Source organism: Rattus norvegicus, chromosome 7 (genome assembly GCF_036323735.1).
Source record: "Rattus norvegicus strain BN/NHsdMcwi chromosome 7, GRCr8, whole genome shotgun sequence".
In the NCBI taxonomy this organism is placed as follows: Eukaryota; Metazoa; Chordata; class Mammalia; order Rodentia; family Muridae; genus Rattus; species Rattus norvegicus.
This window is the reverse complement of record NC_086025.1, coordinates 115,309,154-115,325,651: the sequence shown is the minus strand read 5'-3', so window position 1 is coordinate 115,325,651 and position 16,498 is coordinate 115,309,154. Positions and strand designations below refer to the sequence as shown.

General features: G+C 49.6%; 1 protein-coding gene across 1 annotated transcript; it reads left to right on the top strand.

Moving 5' to 3' along the window:
* Positions 1-5,770: 5,770 nt before the first annotated feature.
* Polr3h (RNA polymerase III subunit H) lies at positions 5,771-16,081 on the top strand. The gene is given in 7 exon segments (NM_001127295.2): positions 5,771-5,797; positions 6,064-6,188; positions 8,999-9,095; positions 13,348-13,434; positions 13,851-13,914; positions 14,761-14,962; positions 15,473-16,081. Coding segments are annotated over 6 exon segments (615 nt in total). The 5' UTR covers positions 5,771-5,797; positions 6,064-6,077; the 3' UTR covers positions 15,527-16,081.
* Positions 16,082-16,498: the final 417 nt, after the last annotated feature.

Sequence of the window (16,498 nt, the reverse complement as noted above, 5' to 3'; positions counted from 1 at the left end):
CAGCTCCAGAAAAAAAAAAAAGGAAGTTTGCTTTAATTAATTGGTTGCTTTAACTAATTTGGCTATGGTGATCTGGATCAGTGGTCTTTCTTCTTGAATCTTTGGGATCAACACTGGGATGGATCACGGGACCTCAAACACGCCACGCATGTGCCCAACCAAGGGTCTCATCCCAGCACAATGAAAATTCCTTTCTTTCTTTTTTTGAGGGTCTCACTGTTGTAGCTCAAGTTGGTCTCACACTCCAGCCTCTCACACTCACTCACTCCAGCCTCTGCTTCCTGAGAGATGAGGTCACAAGAACATGAAAGCACACCTGACCCCAGAGCAAGAACCCTAACGTGGTTACCGTGGTTACCGGTGATGCGTGCCTCTAATCCTAGCACTTGAGAAATGGATGTAGGAAGGTCAGGAGTTCAAGGCTAACCTCAGCCCCTTAGCTTCATAGTGAGTTCAAAGTCAGCCTGAACAAAGGTATAAAACCTATGTTCTACATAGCAGAAAGATATAAAAAAAAAAAAAATCAGAGAAGAAAGAAACTGGAAACAGCAAGGCTATTGACCCGGTTAGGTAGTTCTGCAGGTAGAGGGAGCCAAAAACCAGAGCACTTGCTGTGAGGGAAGAGGCCAAGGGAGGGTTTGTTTTTGTTTTTGTTTTGTTTTTTTTTAAAGATGTGAGAAGGGAAAAAATTGCTTTTTATTTATTTATTTTTTTTGTTATTTTGGTAGAGACGGTATAGACTATTCTGACATCAAACCAACTATGTGTTGTTGTAAAAAGTAAAACAGTCTTTTATCCCATTCTAGGTCCAGCACTGCCATCCCCAAGATACCTGCTAGATATCTTAAGTCTCAGTCAGCAAAGCCTCTCACCCACTTTGCTCCATCCCACATCACACTGCTGAAGGCCTCTCTCTTAGCCGTTAGCAATCTCTCTACCTATCTAGTTCCCAAGGCAGGTTTCCATGCCAGAAACACACATCCCAACTCCGTGGTGGCCCAGACCAGCCGCCCCACACTCCATTACACTTAAATCTACTGGCCAATGACTTTGAACTCCTGCTCCTCAAGCTTCCGAGTTGTAAGTGCTGGCATTATAATTTATATATATATATTTTTTTTTCTTTTTTTCGGAGCTGGGGACCGAACCCAGGGCCTTGCGCTTGCTAGGCAAGCGCTCTACCACTGAGCTAAATCCCCAACCCCCACTGAGCTAAATCCCCAACCCAAGTGCTGGCATTATAAACAGGCAACGCCACTTCCTATTTGGGTTTTTTTTGTCTTTGAAACATGATCTCTCTTTGTAGCCCTACCTCTTCTGGAACTCACTATGTAGACAGGCTGTCCCCAAACTCTCAGAGATCTGCTTGTCTCTGCCTCCCAAATGCTGGGAATGAAGGTATAGACACCATGGCCAGTCTTTTCTCTTCTTTTCTTTCCTTTCCTTTTCTTTTCTTTCAATACAGTCAAGCTTGCCTGTATTGCCTCAACTGGCCTTGAACTCCTACTTGTCAGCAATCCTCCTGAATCAGGCCCCAGGGTGGCTGAGACCGCAGGCATGCTCCACAGTTATCCCTGCACTTTTTTTTTTTTTTTTTTTGTTCTTTTTTTTTTTTTTTTCCGGAGCTGGGGACCGAACCCAGAGCCTTGCGCTTCCTAGGCAAGCACTCTACCACTGAGCTAAATCCCCAACCCCCTACCCCTGCATTTTTAAGATTTAATGATAAATCTTGAATGTCATTCCGTAGCAGTACATAGCCATTCTTGTCCGTGGCTTTACATTTTTCTGTTAAAAGATATGCTATGGGCTGGAGAGATGACTCAGTGGTTAAGAGCACTGATTGCTCTTCCAGAGGTCCTGAGTTCAAATCCCTCCAACCACATGGTGGCTCACAACCATCTGTAATGGGATCTGATGCCCTCTTCTGGTGTGTCTGAAGACAGCTACAGTGTACTTAGATATAATAAATAAATTTAAAAAATTAAAAAAAATGATATTCTATATATCTTGTCTTATATATCTAGTAGTGTTTACGTTTTTAAAGCTGGGGTCTGGTGTAGGCCAGTCAACTTTTGATGATCTCGCCTCCCTCTCTCCAGCGCCTGGATTTCAGGTATGCCCCAACCGGTTCAGCAGCAGTTTCCTTTGAAATCACTTCTGTCTTTGGTGCTACTCTGCGGGGCGGTGTGGGACACTGAGAACTTGATTGTCACGTTCACCAGTGCCCGATTCCTGAGCTGTGGCGTGGGAGCTCCATGCCCTGTACCTCTGGCTTGACCCTCCTCACACCCTGATGCGCTCCCCGGCTCAGCTCCTCCCTCAGTCTTTCACTCTTGGCAATCACAGTTCTGTTACCCTTTTGTTCATTCAAGTAAGCCATATTTTCAAGCCCTGGCCATCCGCCAACCACTGATCTCGGCCCGGATGTTGTAGAGAGAAACCATACAATGGTCCTCGGCTGCCGGGGAACTTGTAGACTGAGTTGCTTGTGTATTTTGTAAACCGCCCCCATCGTCCATGGAGAAAAGGCAAGAGAATTCGTAAGGAGCCGGATCTTGCTTTCCTCTTTTTCTTCTTCTTTTTTTAAAGCACCGCATAAACCATACAGCAAAACTTTGTGCCAACAAATTGTTGAGCTGAATACCACAAAAGAGGGGAATTCTGAAACCCTGGGTTCCACATTACACCCGCCTGGCCCCCCTCCAGCTTCCCATCCAGTTAATAGCTGAAGCCCTCAGGCTGTGGCTTGGCTGCTTCTATCTCTGAGACTAAGCTGTCCATCTCCTCAGTGCCTAAGACCTCCTCTCACTGACCAGCTTTGCAGTCTCCTGCCACCAGCCTGCTCCTCCTCCTTTCCACAAGGCCACATAATAATCCTTCTCGCTAGTCTTCCTGCCCCCTCCAGCTACTTCAGATCCACTGTCCACAATTGGCTATAACTCCAGCTCCTGGGAACTAGAGGTTTTCTTCTGATATACACAGGCATACACACACACACACACACACACACACACACACACACACACACACCATACACACATACAGAGACAGACATATATATGCAGGCGAAACCCTTCATATACATAAAAATGTATAACAAGTTACTTGCTGATATGAAGATCATAGCTAAGTAATTCTTACCTCTCACATCAGTTCCCTGGATTACTTTGTTTGTAAGCAGTGGAAAGGGACGTATTGTCTTACATGTGTTATCAGACTGGGTTTCTCTGTGTAGACTTGGTTGTCCTGCAACTCACTTTGTAGACCGGGCTGGCCTAGATTTCGAATTCACAGAGATCCCACTGCCTCTGCATTCTAGCTGTTGGAATGAAAGGTGTGTGCCACCAAAAAAACCCCAAAATACATTCTTTTTTTTCTCCTCCTTATTCTTTTTTTTGGGGGGGGAGGGCATTTGAGACAGGTTTTTCTGTATATCCCCATCTGCTGGACTCTTTTGGTAGCCCAGGTTGGCCTTGAACTCTCAGAATTCCTACTGCCTCTGCCCCTTCCAAGCGCTGGGATTAAAACTGTGCCCCACCATGCCCAGGAAGAAAAGTTTTCTTTTTCTTTTCTTCATTTCTTTCATTTTTTTAAAAATATAGGATAGAGTTTATTTAGAGCATGAGGAGGGGAGTTGTGGGGGTAGTGGAGACAGAGAAAGGCAGAGAGTAGAGGAGTAGAGGCCAGCCATGAGCACGTTATGGGGGATGAGAAGTGAGGAGGGAAAAGCAGGGAGTGGGAGAAAGAGGAGAGGAGTAAGAGCAAGAGCTCATATTTTTTTTTTTTTTTTTTGGTTCTTTTTTTTCAGAGCTGGGGACCGAACCCAGGGCCTTGCGCTTCCTAGGCAAGCGCTCTACCACTGAGCTAAATCCCCAACCCCAAGAGCTCATATTTTAAAAAGAATTATTTATTTTATGTGTATGAGTACACTGTAGCTGTCTTCAGACACACCAGAAGAGGGCATCCGATCCCACTATAGATGGTTGTGAGCCACCATGTGGTTGCTGGGAATTGAACTCAGGACCTCTGGAAGAGCAGTCAGTGTTCTTAACCACTGAGCCATCTCTCCAGCCCTTTTTACTTTTCTTTCTTTCTTTCTTTTTTTTTGAGACAAGATTTTTTTTTTCTGTTCAGCTCTGGTTGTCCAGGAACTTGCTCTGTAGACCCAGCTGCCCTCAAACTCTGAGATCTGTCTGCCCCTGCCTTCCAAGTGCCGGGATTAAAGTGTGCACAAGTATTGTTAGGCCTTTTTTTTTTTTTTTTTTTAAAAGCAAGTGTCTCAATACCCAGAGACTATACATGGACTGACTCATGGCTCCAACTGGATATGTAGCAGAGGAAGGCCTGCCTTGTTGGGCATCAATGGTAGAAGCCTTGGTCCTGCCAAGGTTGGACCCTCAGTGTAGGGGAATGTGCTGGGGGTAGAGAAGGGGGTTTGGATGGGGAGGGGAACACCCTTATAGAAGAAGGGGAGGGGGATAGGGGGCTTATGTCTTGGAAACCGGGAAAGGGAATAACATTTGAAATGTAAATAAAAATATCCAATAAAAATAAATTAAAAAAATATATAAAAAGAAAGAGTTACAAAAAAAAAAAAAGTCTCTTGTACCCCAGGGTGATCTTGAACTCACTAAGTAGCTGATCTGAATGTCTAGTTTTTCTGTCTTTTTAAAAAAGATCTTATTTTATTTATTGAACGACTGTGAGTACACTGTCACTGCCCTTAGACACACTAGAAGAGGGTATCGGATCCCATTACAGATGGTTGTGAGCCACCATGTGGTTGCTGGGAACTGAACTCAAGACCTTGGCAAGAGCAATCGATCAGTGCTCTTAACCACTGAGCCATCTCTCCAGCCCCGTTTTTTTTTTTTTTTTTTTTTTTTTTTTGTCTTTACTTTCTAAGTGCTGGAATTCAGGTGTGTTTGCCACTATGTTTGGCTGACCAAAATTTTGTGTTGGGGGGGGGGGGCGGCGGGGAAGGGAGCCGCTAAAACAAAGTCTTATTTTGTAACTCAAACTGGTCTTGAACTTGCAGTGATTATCTAGCCTCTACCTCCTCAGTGCTGGCATTACAAGTGTGAGACTGTTTGCATTCAGCTGTTTAAGGACGGAGTGTGCTGAGTTTTAGTGAGTACATACATCAATTGCACCACTTAAAATTACTGTCACCCAGAAAGGCCTGGTGACCCTTTTTTGCCCACTGTCTTGGGTACTTGTCTGGAGTAAAGACTATTTTTTTTTTAAAGATTTATTTATTTATTATATATAAGTACACTGTAGCTGTCTTCAGATACACCAGAAGAGGGCATCGGATCTCTTTACAGATGGTTGTGAGCCACCATGTGGTTGCTGGGAATTGAACTCATGACCTCTGGAAGAGCAGTCGGGTGCTCTTAACCTCTGAGCCATCTCTCCAGCCCGAGTAAAGACTATTTTGAACGTGTTATATTTGTATTTTCAAAGGATCTCTCTAGCTGCTGTGCAAAAGAAAAGACAGGCTGGAAGAGCAGAATTATCGCCTAGCAACCAGACTCGCTCAGTGGCCGGGGTTGGCTGGCTTCAGAACGAGGCCCCGCCCTCTCAGCGCTGTACCCCGCCCCTCTCCTCTCAGTAGCGGGAGAGTGCAGGCGGCTCCGCCCACCTTCAGGCTCCTCCCCTCACAGGAGCCTTGCCTAGCTCTGCGACCCGTAGGGGCGGGCAGATGCTTCTTATTGGTCAGTTCTCCGGAAGCTGAGTTCATTTGGTTTGGCTAGCGCTGCGTTGGGGCCTCCGAGCCGCTGGACGCGCGTGAATGGTGCGTGGCTTCCGCGCGTGGTGCGGAGTGGTCGGGGCGGGGATGGGACGGGGTCGGCTCTTCTCCAAGCCTGGAGGAATGGGGCCTCAGGTTCCTCCGGGAGAGGAGCGTGGCATCCGCAAGCGGGACCCCAGGCCCTGCCCTCCCGCGCGGCTCGGCTGCAGGCTTGGCTTGTTAGAATCCGAGAGGGAATGGGGGCAGCTCGGGGACCCCCAGCCCCTCACCGTTCTCAGCCCCGCGTGCTTAACAGCTTCTTTGGGTTCCAGAGCCCTAGCGCAGGATGTTCGTGCTGGTGGAGATGGTGGACACCGTGCGCATACCCCCGTGGCAGTTTGAGCGGAAACTCAACGACTCCATTGCTGAGGAGCTGAACAAGAAATTGGCCAACAAGGTACTAGGCCCTCGGGTTGCCGGGCAGTGTCCGGAACGGTCCCGCTGCTTGTCTGGCCGTCCCTTGTTTCAGCCTTGGCCTTACACACTTAACGTAACTTCATGTCAGGGTTTCTTTCCTTCCCTTCCTTATAAACCAGACTTGGATGTCAGCGTGTACCCAAGGGAGTAAATGGGCTGGACGAAGTAGTGTATACCTGTCATCCCAGCTTCTTGGGTTAATAAGGCTTGTGACGATCCTGAGTTCGAGGCCAGCGTGGGCAACATAATAAACCTGTTTCAAACAAATTAAGCATCGAAACTGCTGGTGGTAGCGCATGGCTTTAATCCCATTACTTAAGAGGCAGAGGCAGGTGGATCTCTGTGAGTTCGAGGCCAGCCTGGTCTACAGAGGGAGCTCAGCCATGGCTACACGGAGAAACAAACGTCTCAAAAAAAAAAAAAAAAAAAAAACCAAAAAACCAAAAACAAACAAACAGACAAACAAAAAACCAAAAAAACCTAAAAAAAACCAAAAACACCGGGGTGTTGAATAGTGCTTAAATTTGCTTGACATTTGAGGTTTGATTCTCCGTATTGTCGGAAAACAAAACAGAGTACGAAATGGGTTTGTAAAACGGAAACCGGAAAATGCCTGTTTCCTCCTTCAATTACTGTGCAGTCTTGGCCAGGTCACCTACTCTGGGCCTCAGTTTGTCCAAGTGGGTGAGTACAGAGGTCAGAGGATAGTGCGTGCTCTCTGGAATTGAGCTCAGCTGTCAGGTTTAGAGGTGGCTTTTTACCAGCTGACCCAGCTCATTGGCCCCTTCCTTGTATTCTTTTGGTTACTGTATTATGTCCCTTTCTGTGAATACAGACCTTCTCTGATGTAATCCTTTCATTATCCCCAGTACTTAGCCAGAGCGTGGCAGGGGAGACAGAGACTCTGCCCGTGTAGCATAGTGAGGAAGAAGAGCTGGCTTGAGAGGGTCCCCTTGTTAATGAGCCAGGGTGGATGCCATGAAGGACAGGCATTCACACAGCTGGAGAACAGAGGTGTGCCACCTGGGATGAAAGAGATTGGTGACTTCTGAGAAAACAGCACTAACCTGAGAGCTGACGGCGAGGAGAAGCCAAGAGACAGACTCTGATTTGATGGTTGGAGCAGGTTAGGTATAAAGAGTTGTGGAGACAGCGCAATTAGCATGTGCAAGGGTCCTGAGGCAGGAGGGCTGTGGCATCTAAGAAAGCACAGAGAATGCCAGTGTAGCTGGAACACAGAGGCTGGTCTAGGAACTGTAGACAGAAGCCGGACCACAGAGCCCTGGAGGGCCTTACAGTCCAAGTTGTTCTTTTCAAGTCAGTAGGAGGTGATCTGAGAGCCAGGAAGAAAGAACAGGTTTGGCTTTACATAGGAGACAGGTAGATCCTTTACAGGAGGCCGAGGCCGGAAGAAGGGGTATATCACAGACCTGAGGCTCGTCAGATGGAGGAAAAACGATGCTGACTTTCCTTTTTTGGGACAGGATCTCACTATGTAGTTTTGGTTGGCCTTTCAACCCAGAGCTGCCTGCCTCTGCCGCCTAGTGCTAGGATTAAAGGTGTGTGCCAGCTGCCCTCGCTGTTCTAGTGCTGTAAGGAAACACCATGACCAGGACAACAAGAGAAAGTGTTTTACTGGAGGCTTGCGTATGGTTTCGGAGGTTTAGTCTTTGAGCATCGTGGCAGAGGCATGTTGGCACACATGGTGCTGGAGTGGTAGCTAAGAGCTACATCCTCATCTACCAAGGGAGTCAAACCACTCCCACTGACAAGGCCACGCCTCCTAATCCTTCTGGTCTTTCTCAAGTTGTAGCCCTTCCTGATGATGTCAGCATTCAAGTGTATGGGCCTGTGGAGGTCATGCCCATTCAGTCACGGCATCCAGGGCTTCTCTCTTTGTTATTTTTTTTAATTACATGAATTTATTTTGAATGTGGTGTATAAACCACAGCACACATGAGTAGGTCATCGCACACCTCGTGAGGAGAAGGGTCCAGGACCCGGCGTCGGTTAAGATGGACGGCAGGCACCTTGACTGCTGAGCCGGTTTGCCAATAGCATCTTCCCTCTTATTTTTGAGACAGCATCTCGTGGGACTTGAACTCGCTTTAAATTTACTGTGTAACCAAGGAAGAATTGGGACTTCTGATACCTCTGCCTCCCTCTCAACTGCAGGGATTACAGGCAAGGATCACCATGCCTCGTTGAGGCCAGTTCACTCGATCCTGTGAGAGAAGCCCCCCCAGAAATCACTGCAGGGAGCTCTGCCCAACGCTGAGGTGCGCTATGCATCTCTAGTCCCTGAGCAGCTCTTGTGAGGGCTGTGACTAGGGGTAATATTGGTGGTAGATGTGCAGACACTGAGCTAAGTCCTTTAGAACAGCAGAGTGTGTGACTTGGGCCGTGTGGGCTTCTGGTCTGTGGAAGGGCTTTGGTCACAAATCCCTGCGGGAGCCCCGTCTGTCTGTCTGTCTGCGATGGTGTGAGAGTGGTGGAGTTCTCACACTTCTTGGCTGTGATCTGGGCACAGACTTGGGGACACTGGAAGTGTAAGCTTAAGCAGGGGCAGTAAACTTTGTCATTGTGGTCTGACCCAGCCACCAGCGGACTTCATGTCCATCCTACCCACTCAACCCTCCAGCTGCAGTCTCAGGTTTGAATGTGGAAGGCTGAGGCTGAGAGGCAGAGTAGTATCCTTGCTGGTCCCACAGTGAGGCAGAGCTTGCCTGTGAGCGTGAGGTTTGGAGCGACCGGGCCCTGGGGTCACTGTGTGTGCATATGTGTGCATAGGTCGTATACAATGTGGGACTCTGCATCTGTCTGTTTGATATCACCAAGCTGGAGGATGCCTACGTATTCCCAGGGGATGGAGCATCACATACCAAAGGTGAGTGCCTTCTCTCCCTAGGGTACCATATTTCTTGGGACTCCTCTTGAGGTGGTGGGAGACCTGGGCCCCAGTCCTAATTCTTCTAGGAATTGACTTCAGTGACTGGGTACACATGTCCTCTATGGGCCTTAGTTTCTTACCTGGAAGACATTAGTGTGGATGAAATACTCTCAAAGCCACTACAGTTTTGTGATTTAGATCATGGTTCAGCCTGTGTGTCCCTCGGGTTCAGTCTAGTGCCCCTGCTATTTGTCCCGCCCCCACGCTGCTCACTGTTTCATGGTGAGATGGAAACCACTAGGCAAGGGCCCTGAGTTGTGACTGTTACTGGCTGGAAAGCAGAAGGCAGGGGAAGAACAGGCCAATTGGGTCTAGGGACTTAAAGGAATTAAACAAGTCCTTTGGGCCAGCAAGTGGCTCGGGATAAATAATGTGCTATTGGACAATCTAGAGAACTGACTGTACAGAGTTTTCCTCTGATCTCCATATTATGATATAAATGTGTGTGAGGCCTGCACAAATGCACTTGTGTGGCCTCTGAGCAGGAATGGTAACACATACCTGCAATTCCCACACCTGGGAGATGGAAACAGGAGGACCAGGAGATCCAGGGCAGCCTGGACTATCCAACAGTGATAGTAGATTCTATACCTCAGGGCAGCCTGGGCTATCCAACAGTGATAGTAGATTCTATACTTCAGGGCAGCCTGGGCTATCCAACAGTGATAGTAGATTCTATACCTCAAGGCAGCCTGGGCTATCCAACAGTGATAATAGATTCTATACTTCAGGGCAGCCTGGGCTATCCAGCAGTGATAGTAGATTCTATACTTCAGGGCAGCCTGGGCTATCCAACAGTGATAGTAGATTCTATACCTCAGGGCAGCCTGGGCTATCCAACAGTGATAGTAGATTCTATACTTCAGGGCAGCCTGGGCTATCCAACAGTGATAGTAGATTCTATACCTCAGGGCAGCCTGGGCTATCCAACAGTGATAGTAGATTCTATACTTCAGGGCAGCCTGGGCTATCCAACAGTGATAGTAGATTCTATACTTCAGGGCAGCCTGGGCTATCCAACAGTGATAGTAGATTCTATACTTCAGGGCTTCCGGGAGGACTAAGGAATTGACATAGTAGAGCTCAAGACTGGATCTTGGCACTGAGAGATTATGGGGCACATGTGTTTCCGTTGGTTCTGTGGGTTACTTGGTAGTGCTCTTCTGGGCAGTTGGCAGGGCTAGAATGTCTGGCTTACTGGTTTCAAAGGTCTGAAGTTCTGTGCCTAAGTATGTCTTCAACCTACCTGGATGCCATTGACCAAAAGAGGTCACATGGCTGAAACTAAGGGATAGAGAAACAGACTCTGTCCCTTGTTGAGGGAAACTGCAGTAAAACTGAGAGGTGTGTGCATCTGGGGTGCAAGGGTGCTAGGCAGAACCTGGAGGAGTGGTGAGTAGAGCTGGTGTTCAGGGCTCTTCTGTAGCTTTGTCTCTTGGCACTGGGCAGCAGTGTGGATCCAGCCTGTCCAGCCTATTAATGGAGTAGAGGCAAAGTGACAGATACACCAGCCACAGTGGACCTTGTCTTTGCCTGTGTTGGTCATCTTCTAAGCACAGGGATGTGTGGGTGAGTGTTCTGCAGGGTTTGGAGACAGCCTGGGGTCTGTGCTGACACTCAGAGACTGGTCAGTTGACATGGGTGTTGGGCTCTGCAGAGAACCCCAGGAAACAGGCTGTCTTTGTGTGGATCAGGCATTTTCACGAGTAGAGAAGGGAGCCCAGAGTGTAGAAAGCTATGAGGAGCTCTGTTCTCAGAGAGGAGTGCCAAGCCGAGCTGCTCTGCACTTAACCAAGGGGGCTTCTGTTCTCAGAGAATGCTGCTAGGCCGAGCCAAGAGCCTGTTGTCCAGGAGGCAAGTACTAATAGGTATCCGGACTTCAGGAAGACCAGAAACAAGTCAGCATTAAGGAAATGCTGCCTGTTACCTTGGTGATATTTGTCACTTCGTCTCCAGGATTGGATTTCATTGTCCCAAATGCCCTGCTCACCCTGCATTTCTTGTTTCGATGTGGAAGATGTAAAGTCCATCTCAGACCTATGTTTGAATTCTGGCCTGGGCAGCTTATCACACAGTGGGATTGCCACTTATTGCTCTGAAATCCCTGGAGGGTCATGGAGCACCTCAGGGCCATCAGAAACTCAGGGTCAGACTTGGTGACAATCAGGAACTCAGGGTTAGATTTGGTGACAATCAGAAACTCAGGGTCAGAGACTTGTGACAACTTGGGGTCAGACTTGGTGACAAGCTTCTTTATTACTGAGTATTTTTGCTGACTTTTCTGTTTTCTGGCTTGTAGAACCTGACTAGTGCCTCATGTGAGTGGAATCAGATTTATCCTTTTCACAGAAAGTCAGCACATCCTAAGGGTTAGGGAGGACATGTCCTGGGGTCTATTTTCTTTACACCTGTTAACTGAAAGCAAATGACCCCCCCCCCCCCCCGGGCATCTAGGGGATAATGAAGCACATGGTAGGGATGGAAACCCAGAGCCTCATGCCACTTAGGTGTTCTCCCACTGTGCCATGTCTCTAGCCTTTTGTTGTTGTTTTAAGACAGGGTTTCTCTGTGTGGCTCTGGCTGTCCAGTAACCCACTATGTAGACCAGGCTGGCTTCGGCCTCACAGACATCTGCTTTCAGGATTCTGTGATTAAAGGCATGCGCCATCCATCATACCCAGCTTCAGCCTTCCTCTCCGAGTCTGACTGATGTTGTGCTGTGTGTGCCCCAAGCTGCTCACCACCTTGCTTTCAGATGAGGTATTTAGGCTCTGGGCACTGGTTTACATGCTGTGCTGTCCCAATAAGCCTTGTGTCAAACTAAGCCTGGCACAGCCTGGCAGAAGCTTTGAGCTGAGTGCTAGGTCTTGTGGGGGGCAGGGTTTTCCATCCTGTGAGTAAGTGACCCTTGGCTGCTCCTGGCTGGATTCTGGAGAGGTAGTAGAGCCTTGGTCATCTTCAAGTTGTCACCTCACAGAAGGTAGAGTGCAGCTGGACAGAGCCGGGCATGGCAGGCCCTGATGTCCAAGATGGCAGGCTAGGCCACTGAAGGAATCCTGGTAGAAGCCCGTGCTGGTAGAAGTCTGTCTGAGGAAGGTGCATTCAACCTGGTGGCCTTGTCTGAGGCAAGATGTAGAGCAGTGATTCTCAACTTGAGGTCCCAACTCCTTTGTGGGTCAGACACTTACATTAGGATTCATAACAGTAGGGGTTGGGGATTTAGCTCAGTGGTAGAGCACTTGCCTAGCAAGCGCAAGACCCTGGGTTCAGTCCTCAGCTCTGAAAAAAAGAAAAAAGGATTCATAACAGTAGCAAAATTACAGTTATGAAGTAGCAATGAAATGATTTTATGGTTGGGGAGGGGGTCGCCACAGCACGTGGAACTGTATTAAAGGGCCACAGCATTAGGAAGGCTGAGAACCACTGCCTTAGAGTCTATCCCTGGCTGAATGAGCAGGAGAACTGTGTGGTTGGGACAGGGCACACAGCCTCTGAGCTGCCTCCTCTTCCTCTGTATGGTAGAACATGGCATCTGGCACAGGAGGCTCATAGGCAGTGATGGCAGAGAACATCTTTCTGGGTGACAGGGCCAGTGAGGTGTGGCCTCTGCTGAGGCCAGGAGTCATTCTGGTGTGGTACAGCTTTAGCCAGCCTTTTCCTTGGTTCAGGTGAGTGGAGAGTGCATAGGACAAGGCATGGGAACACAGGAAGGCTTTCCCCATGTCACCTCGCCAGGCAGGCAGCCTTGCATTTTTAGTATCTGTCCCTGGTCTCCTGTCAGCTTCTGTGCTTGGGCGTCAGGTGACAGGACCTTCCTTCCAAGCCTGGCCAGTTGCTTCTTTCCTTTTGGAATGTGAAGAGCAGCCTGAAGGTCGTTCGGAATTGACTTTGGGGGTCACTCATGGCCCAGAATCTAGGCTCAGGTATGACTGAGATGGATTTGGAAGCCTCAGTTCCAGGGCAGCAGCTGCTGATGGTTCCTTATGGGGACCAAGCTGTGGCCTTGCATAAGTGAGGGAGGCTTTGTTCTCTGGCTAAGCAACAGGTCTAGGCCTGCAAGAGGACTCAGCATGAAGCACTGGCTAAGTGCTGGCAGTGAGGCGAACATTGGAGAACGTGAGCAGCTCCAGGCTCCGTGGCCTTCTTGGCAGGCCTGGTGTTACTACCACAGTGTGGCCTTCTTTTCTAGTGCATTTCCGATACGTGGTGTTCCACCCTTTCCTGGATGAGATTCTCATTGGGAAGATCAAAGGCTGCAGCCCAGAGGGTGTGCACGGTAAGGTGCCCTGACTTCTGGGGCAAGACTGGGACGCAGTGGGGTGGGCATTATGCTGACCACGTGGTCCAGAATCCAGCTGAGCCTCTCCTATGGCAGTGGAGGGGCTGTCAGCTGCAGAGCCATACTCTCAAGGAAGGAGTCAGGGCTTCAGCTCTCCTGTAAGGCCACAGCTTAGTAGCTGAGAATGGGTGCTGAGCTGGTGGAGGTGACGGGCTCCCTGAGAATGCTGGGAGCTGTGTGTCTGGAGCTCTGCCCAGGGCTGCTCAGCCCATGTGGGGTAGAAGGAGGGCTTTGAGGAGGGAGGGGACAGACTGCCCTGGAGACACCTGGGCCGCATGGGAGAGGGACTTGCCATCTCTGCTGGGCTTTCCCTTTGAAGCCTCATTCTCATGTCATTTCTTCCTTTCTTCCAGTCTCTTTAGGGTTCTTTGATGACATCCTCATCCCCCCTGAGTCACTGCAGCAGCCTGCCAAGTTGTATCCTCTCAAGTGTGGTTTGGAGCAAGTGGACAGCCAGCCCCATTACTGTGGTTCCCTGGCCTGTGATCTGTCACCACTGGTGGTGCTTGTGTGAAGCTCCAGGCCACCTCTGCCTCCCATCCTGCCCAAGTCTGTCAGGCTGGGTGATATAATAGAGCCCTACGGCTCCTCAGCCATCACTTCACTCAGGCTGTCTCTGCAGAAGTCACTTCACATGTCCCCTGCAGCTTCACCTGGCAGGTGGTCTCTGCTTCTCTTCACCCCCTGCTGTGGGGCTGTTTCTTTTAATGGGACTGTCACTGGTCCCAGGAGGGGCTCAGGTGGTTGTCACAACTGCACTCATGGTCTGGGCAGAGGGAGATGTGCCACTAGAGGGCAGTATGGCTCTGTAGGCGCTAGGGGAGGAGTAGAGCAGGCACTCGCCTCTCCTCTCACCCAGGCCTGTGCAGGCAGCAATACAGGCTACATGAGACTGTGGAATCGTCAGCAAATCTGGCCTTGGTTTATTGTTTCTCCTCCTTCCTAGACAGGTGGCAGTCAGACCTGCCTCTCTTGAGGCCCGGGCAAGCCCCATGATCTCTGTCTGCCTGTCAGATTAGTTATGAGGATTAAAAGAGAAATGCAGGGCACCTAGGTCAGTCTCATCCTAGAGGTGGGAATAGAATTCTCATTTTGGGTCCTGGTACAAACTGGCTGCTCTCCAAGGGACAGAAGCAGCTTTTACTGTATTTCCTAGCGCAGATAGTCTCAACCTCAGGCTGGTTTTAACCTGGGTAAGTACTTCAGAGGACCCGCAGCCTCGCGCTCCCATGGCGTGATTGTGGCCTTGACCCTGGACTCCAGTGATGAAGCGGAGCAAGTGTGGGTGTGGGAGTATGAGACCGAGGAAGGAGCTCATGACCTGTACATGGACACTGGTGAGGAGATCCGCTTCAGGGTGGTGGATGAGAGTTTTGTGGACACATCCCCCACAGGACCCAGCTCAGCCGAGGCTGCCTCTTCAAGCGAGGAGCTGCCAAAGAAGGAAGCACCATATACACTCGTGGTAAGCTGACAGGAGACTGCTTTCTTGAGGTTTCAGGTCGTCTTCTCTGATTGTCATCTGTCAATCACACTAGTCTGCTTTTGAGGGCTGGGGCCATATGGTGACAAGATTGCTGTAGATGATGGGCAGGCAAGGTAAGAGTTTGGATATCATGATCATCTTTAAGGGACAAAAACCAACAAGAGGCTAGAGAGATCAAAGCTGAGACTAGAGCAGGGTTCCAGGAGAGTGTTTTTCAGGCCCCTCCCTCTGCAACTTTGGGAGCTCAGAAAGACAGGTCTGGGGTCGAGGAAGGGTTCCCTGATCCCACTTGAGGCTTTGGAGCCTCTTTCCTAAAAATCTGGTGAGCTAGGGCATACGTAGTGATCTTGCTCTCTGTCTCTCCAAGCCTCCCGACTGTTGTGAACCCGGCCTTGCTTTGCCTGTGCTGGCCTGCTAGATGTTGAATAGGGTGAGGGCAGCCCAGCTCTGAGTGGTGATGAGTATACTTGTGTTTTCTGTCTTTGGCAGGGATCCATCAGTGAGCCAGGCCTGGGCCTTCTCTCCTGGTGGACCAGCAACTAGCCCTGGAGCTCCCAGTGACTGCCCAGCCTGAAGACTGTGCAGACCTGTGAAAGTAGAGAGCAGCTGGCACTGAGTGCTGCTGGAGCCAGGCTTGGTGGGACCAGGAGCAGAGTGACAGGTGCTTGTCCTCTTCCTCCCCAGCACTGCTTCTCTGATCTGGAGCCACCCTGAATCGTTTTCAGAGTGTCATGGATCCAGGCTGGCTTCTCACTTGCTGTCTAGCATAGCATGGAGCTTCTGGTCATCCAGCTTCTACCTCTTGAGTGCTGGGATTACAGGTGTGCAGTATACGTTGAGCTTTGTAGAAGGCAGGGATGGGTCCCAGGGCTTGTGTACACCATGCAAGTATTCTACCAACCATGCTGCTTCCCCAGCACAAGGACTGACTTTTTTTTAATTTCTTCAGGGCTGAGGAACCCAGGGCCTCTTTTGTGTTAGGCAGGTGTTGTACTACTGAGCTAGGCCCAGTCCATCCTATGGACTGCTTCTGGCTTTCTGTGACAGCAGGAACATTTAATAAACACTGACAGCAACAGCAGGAACCGCCCCACTTCAGTAGCTGACATCACGATCTCAGGTCATTGAATTGCCCATCTTGGACAGCATGTCCTGCCTCACCCCAAGGCCCATTTAGAGATGACCTTTCTCAGGCCCACAGATGGCAGGTCTTTGTTTGAGACCAGACTGGCTCTGTAATAAAGGTAGGCTTACTCCGGACAGGCGTTTTGGGTCAGTGCTCAGTTACTGGTGCAGCTGAAACACTAAGCAGCAGCCTTACTCCCACAGCATCTGGAAGGTGGACCCTCCAAAACGAGCCAAAACCCCTTCCTGTCTAGGATGTGGAGACGGAGGCCCACCCTCACCAGAAGCCTGGGGCTACTGCTGCCTCAACTGTGACCATGAGCGCTCTGTGGGGATAGCATTGCCCTGGGTCCACAGATCAGATGGCTGTCTAGTCCTGCTGTCCCTTTC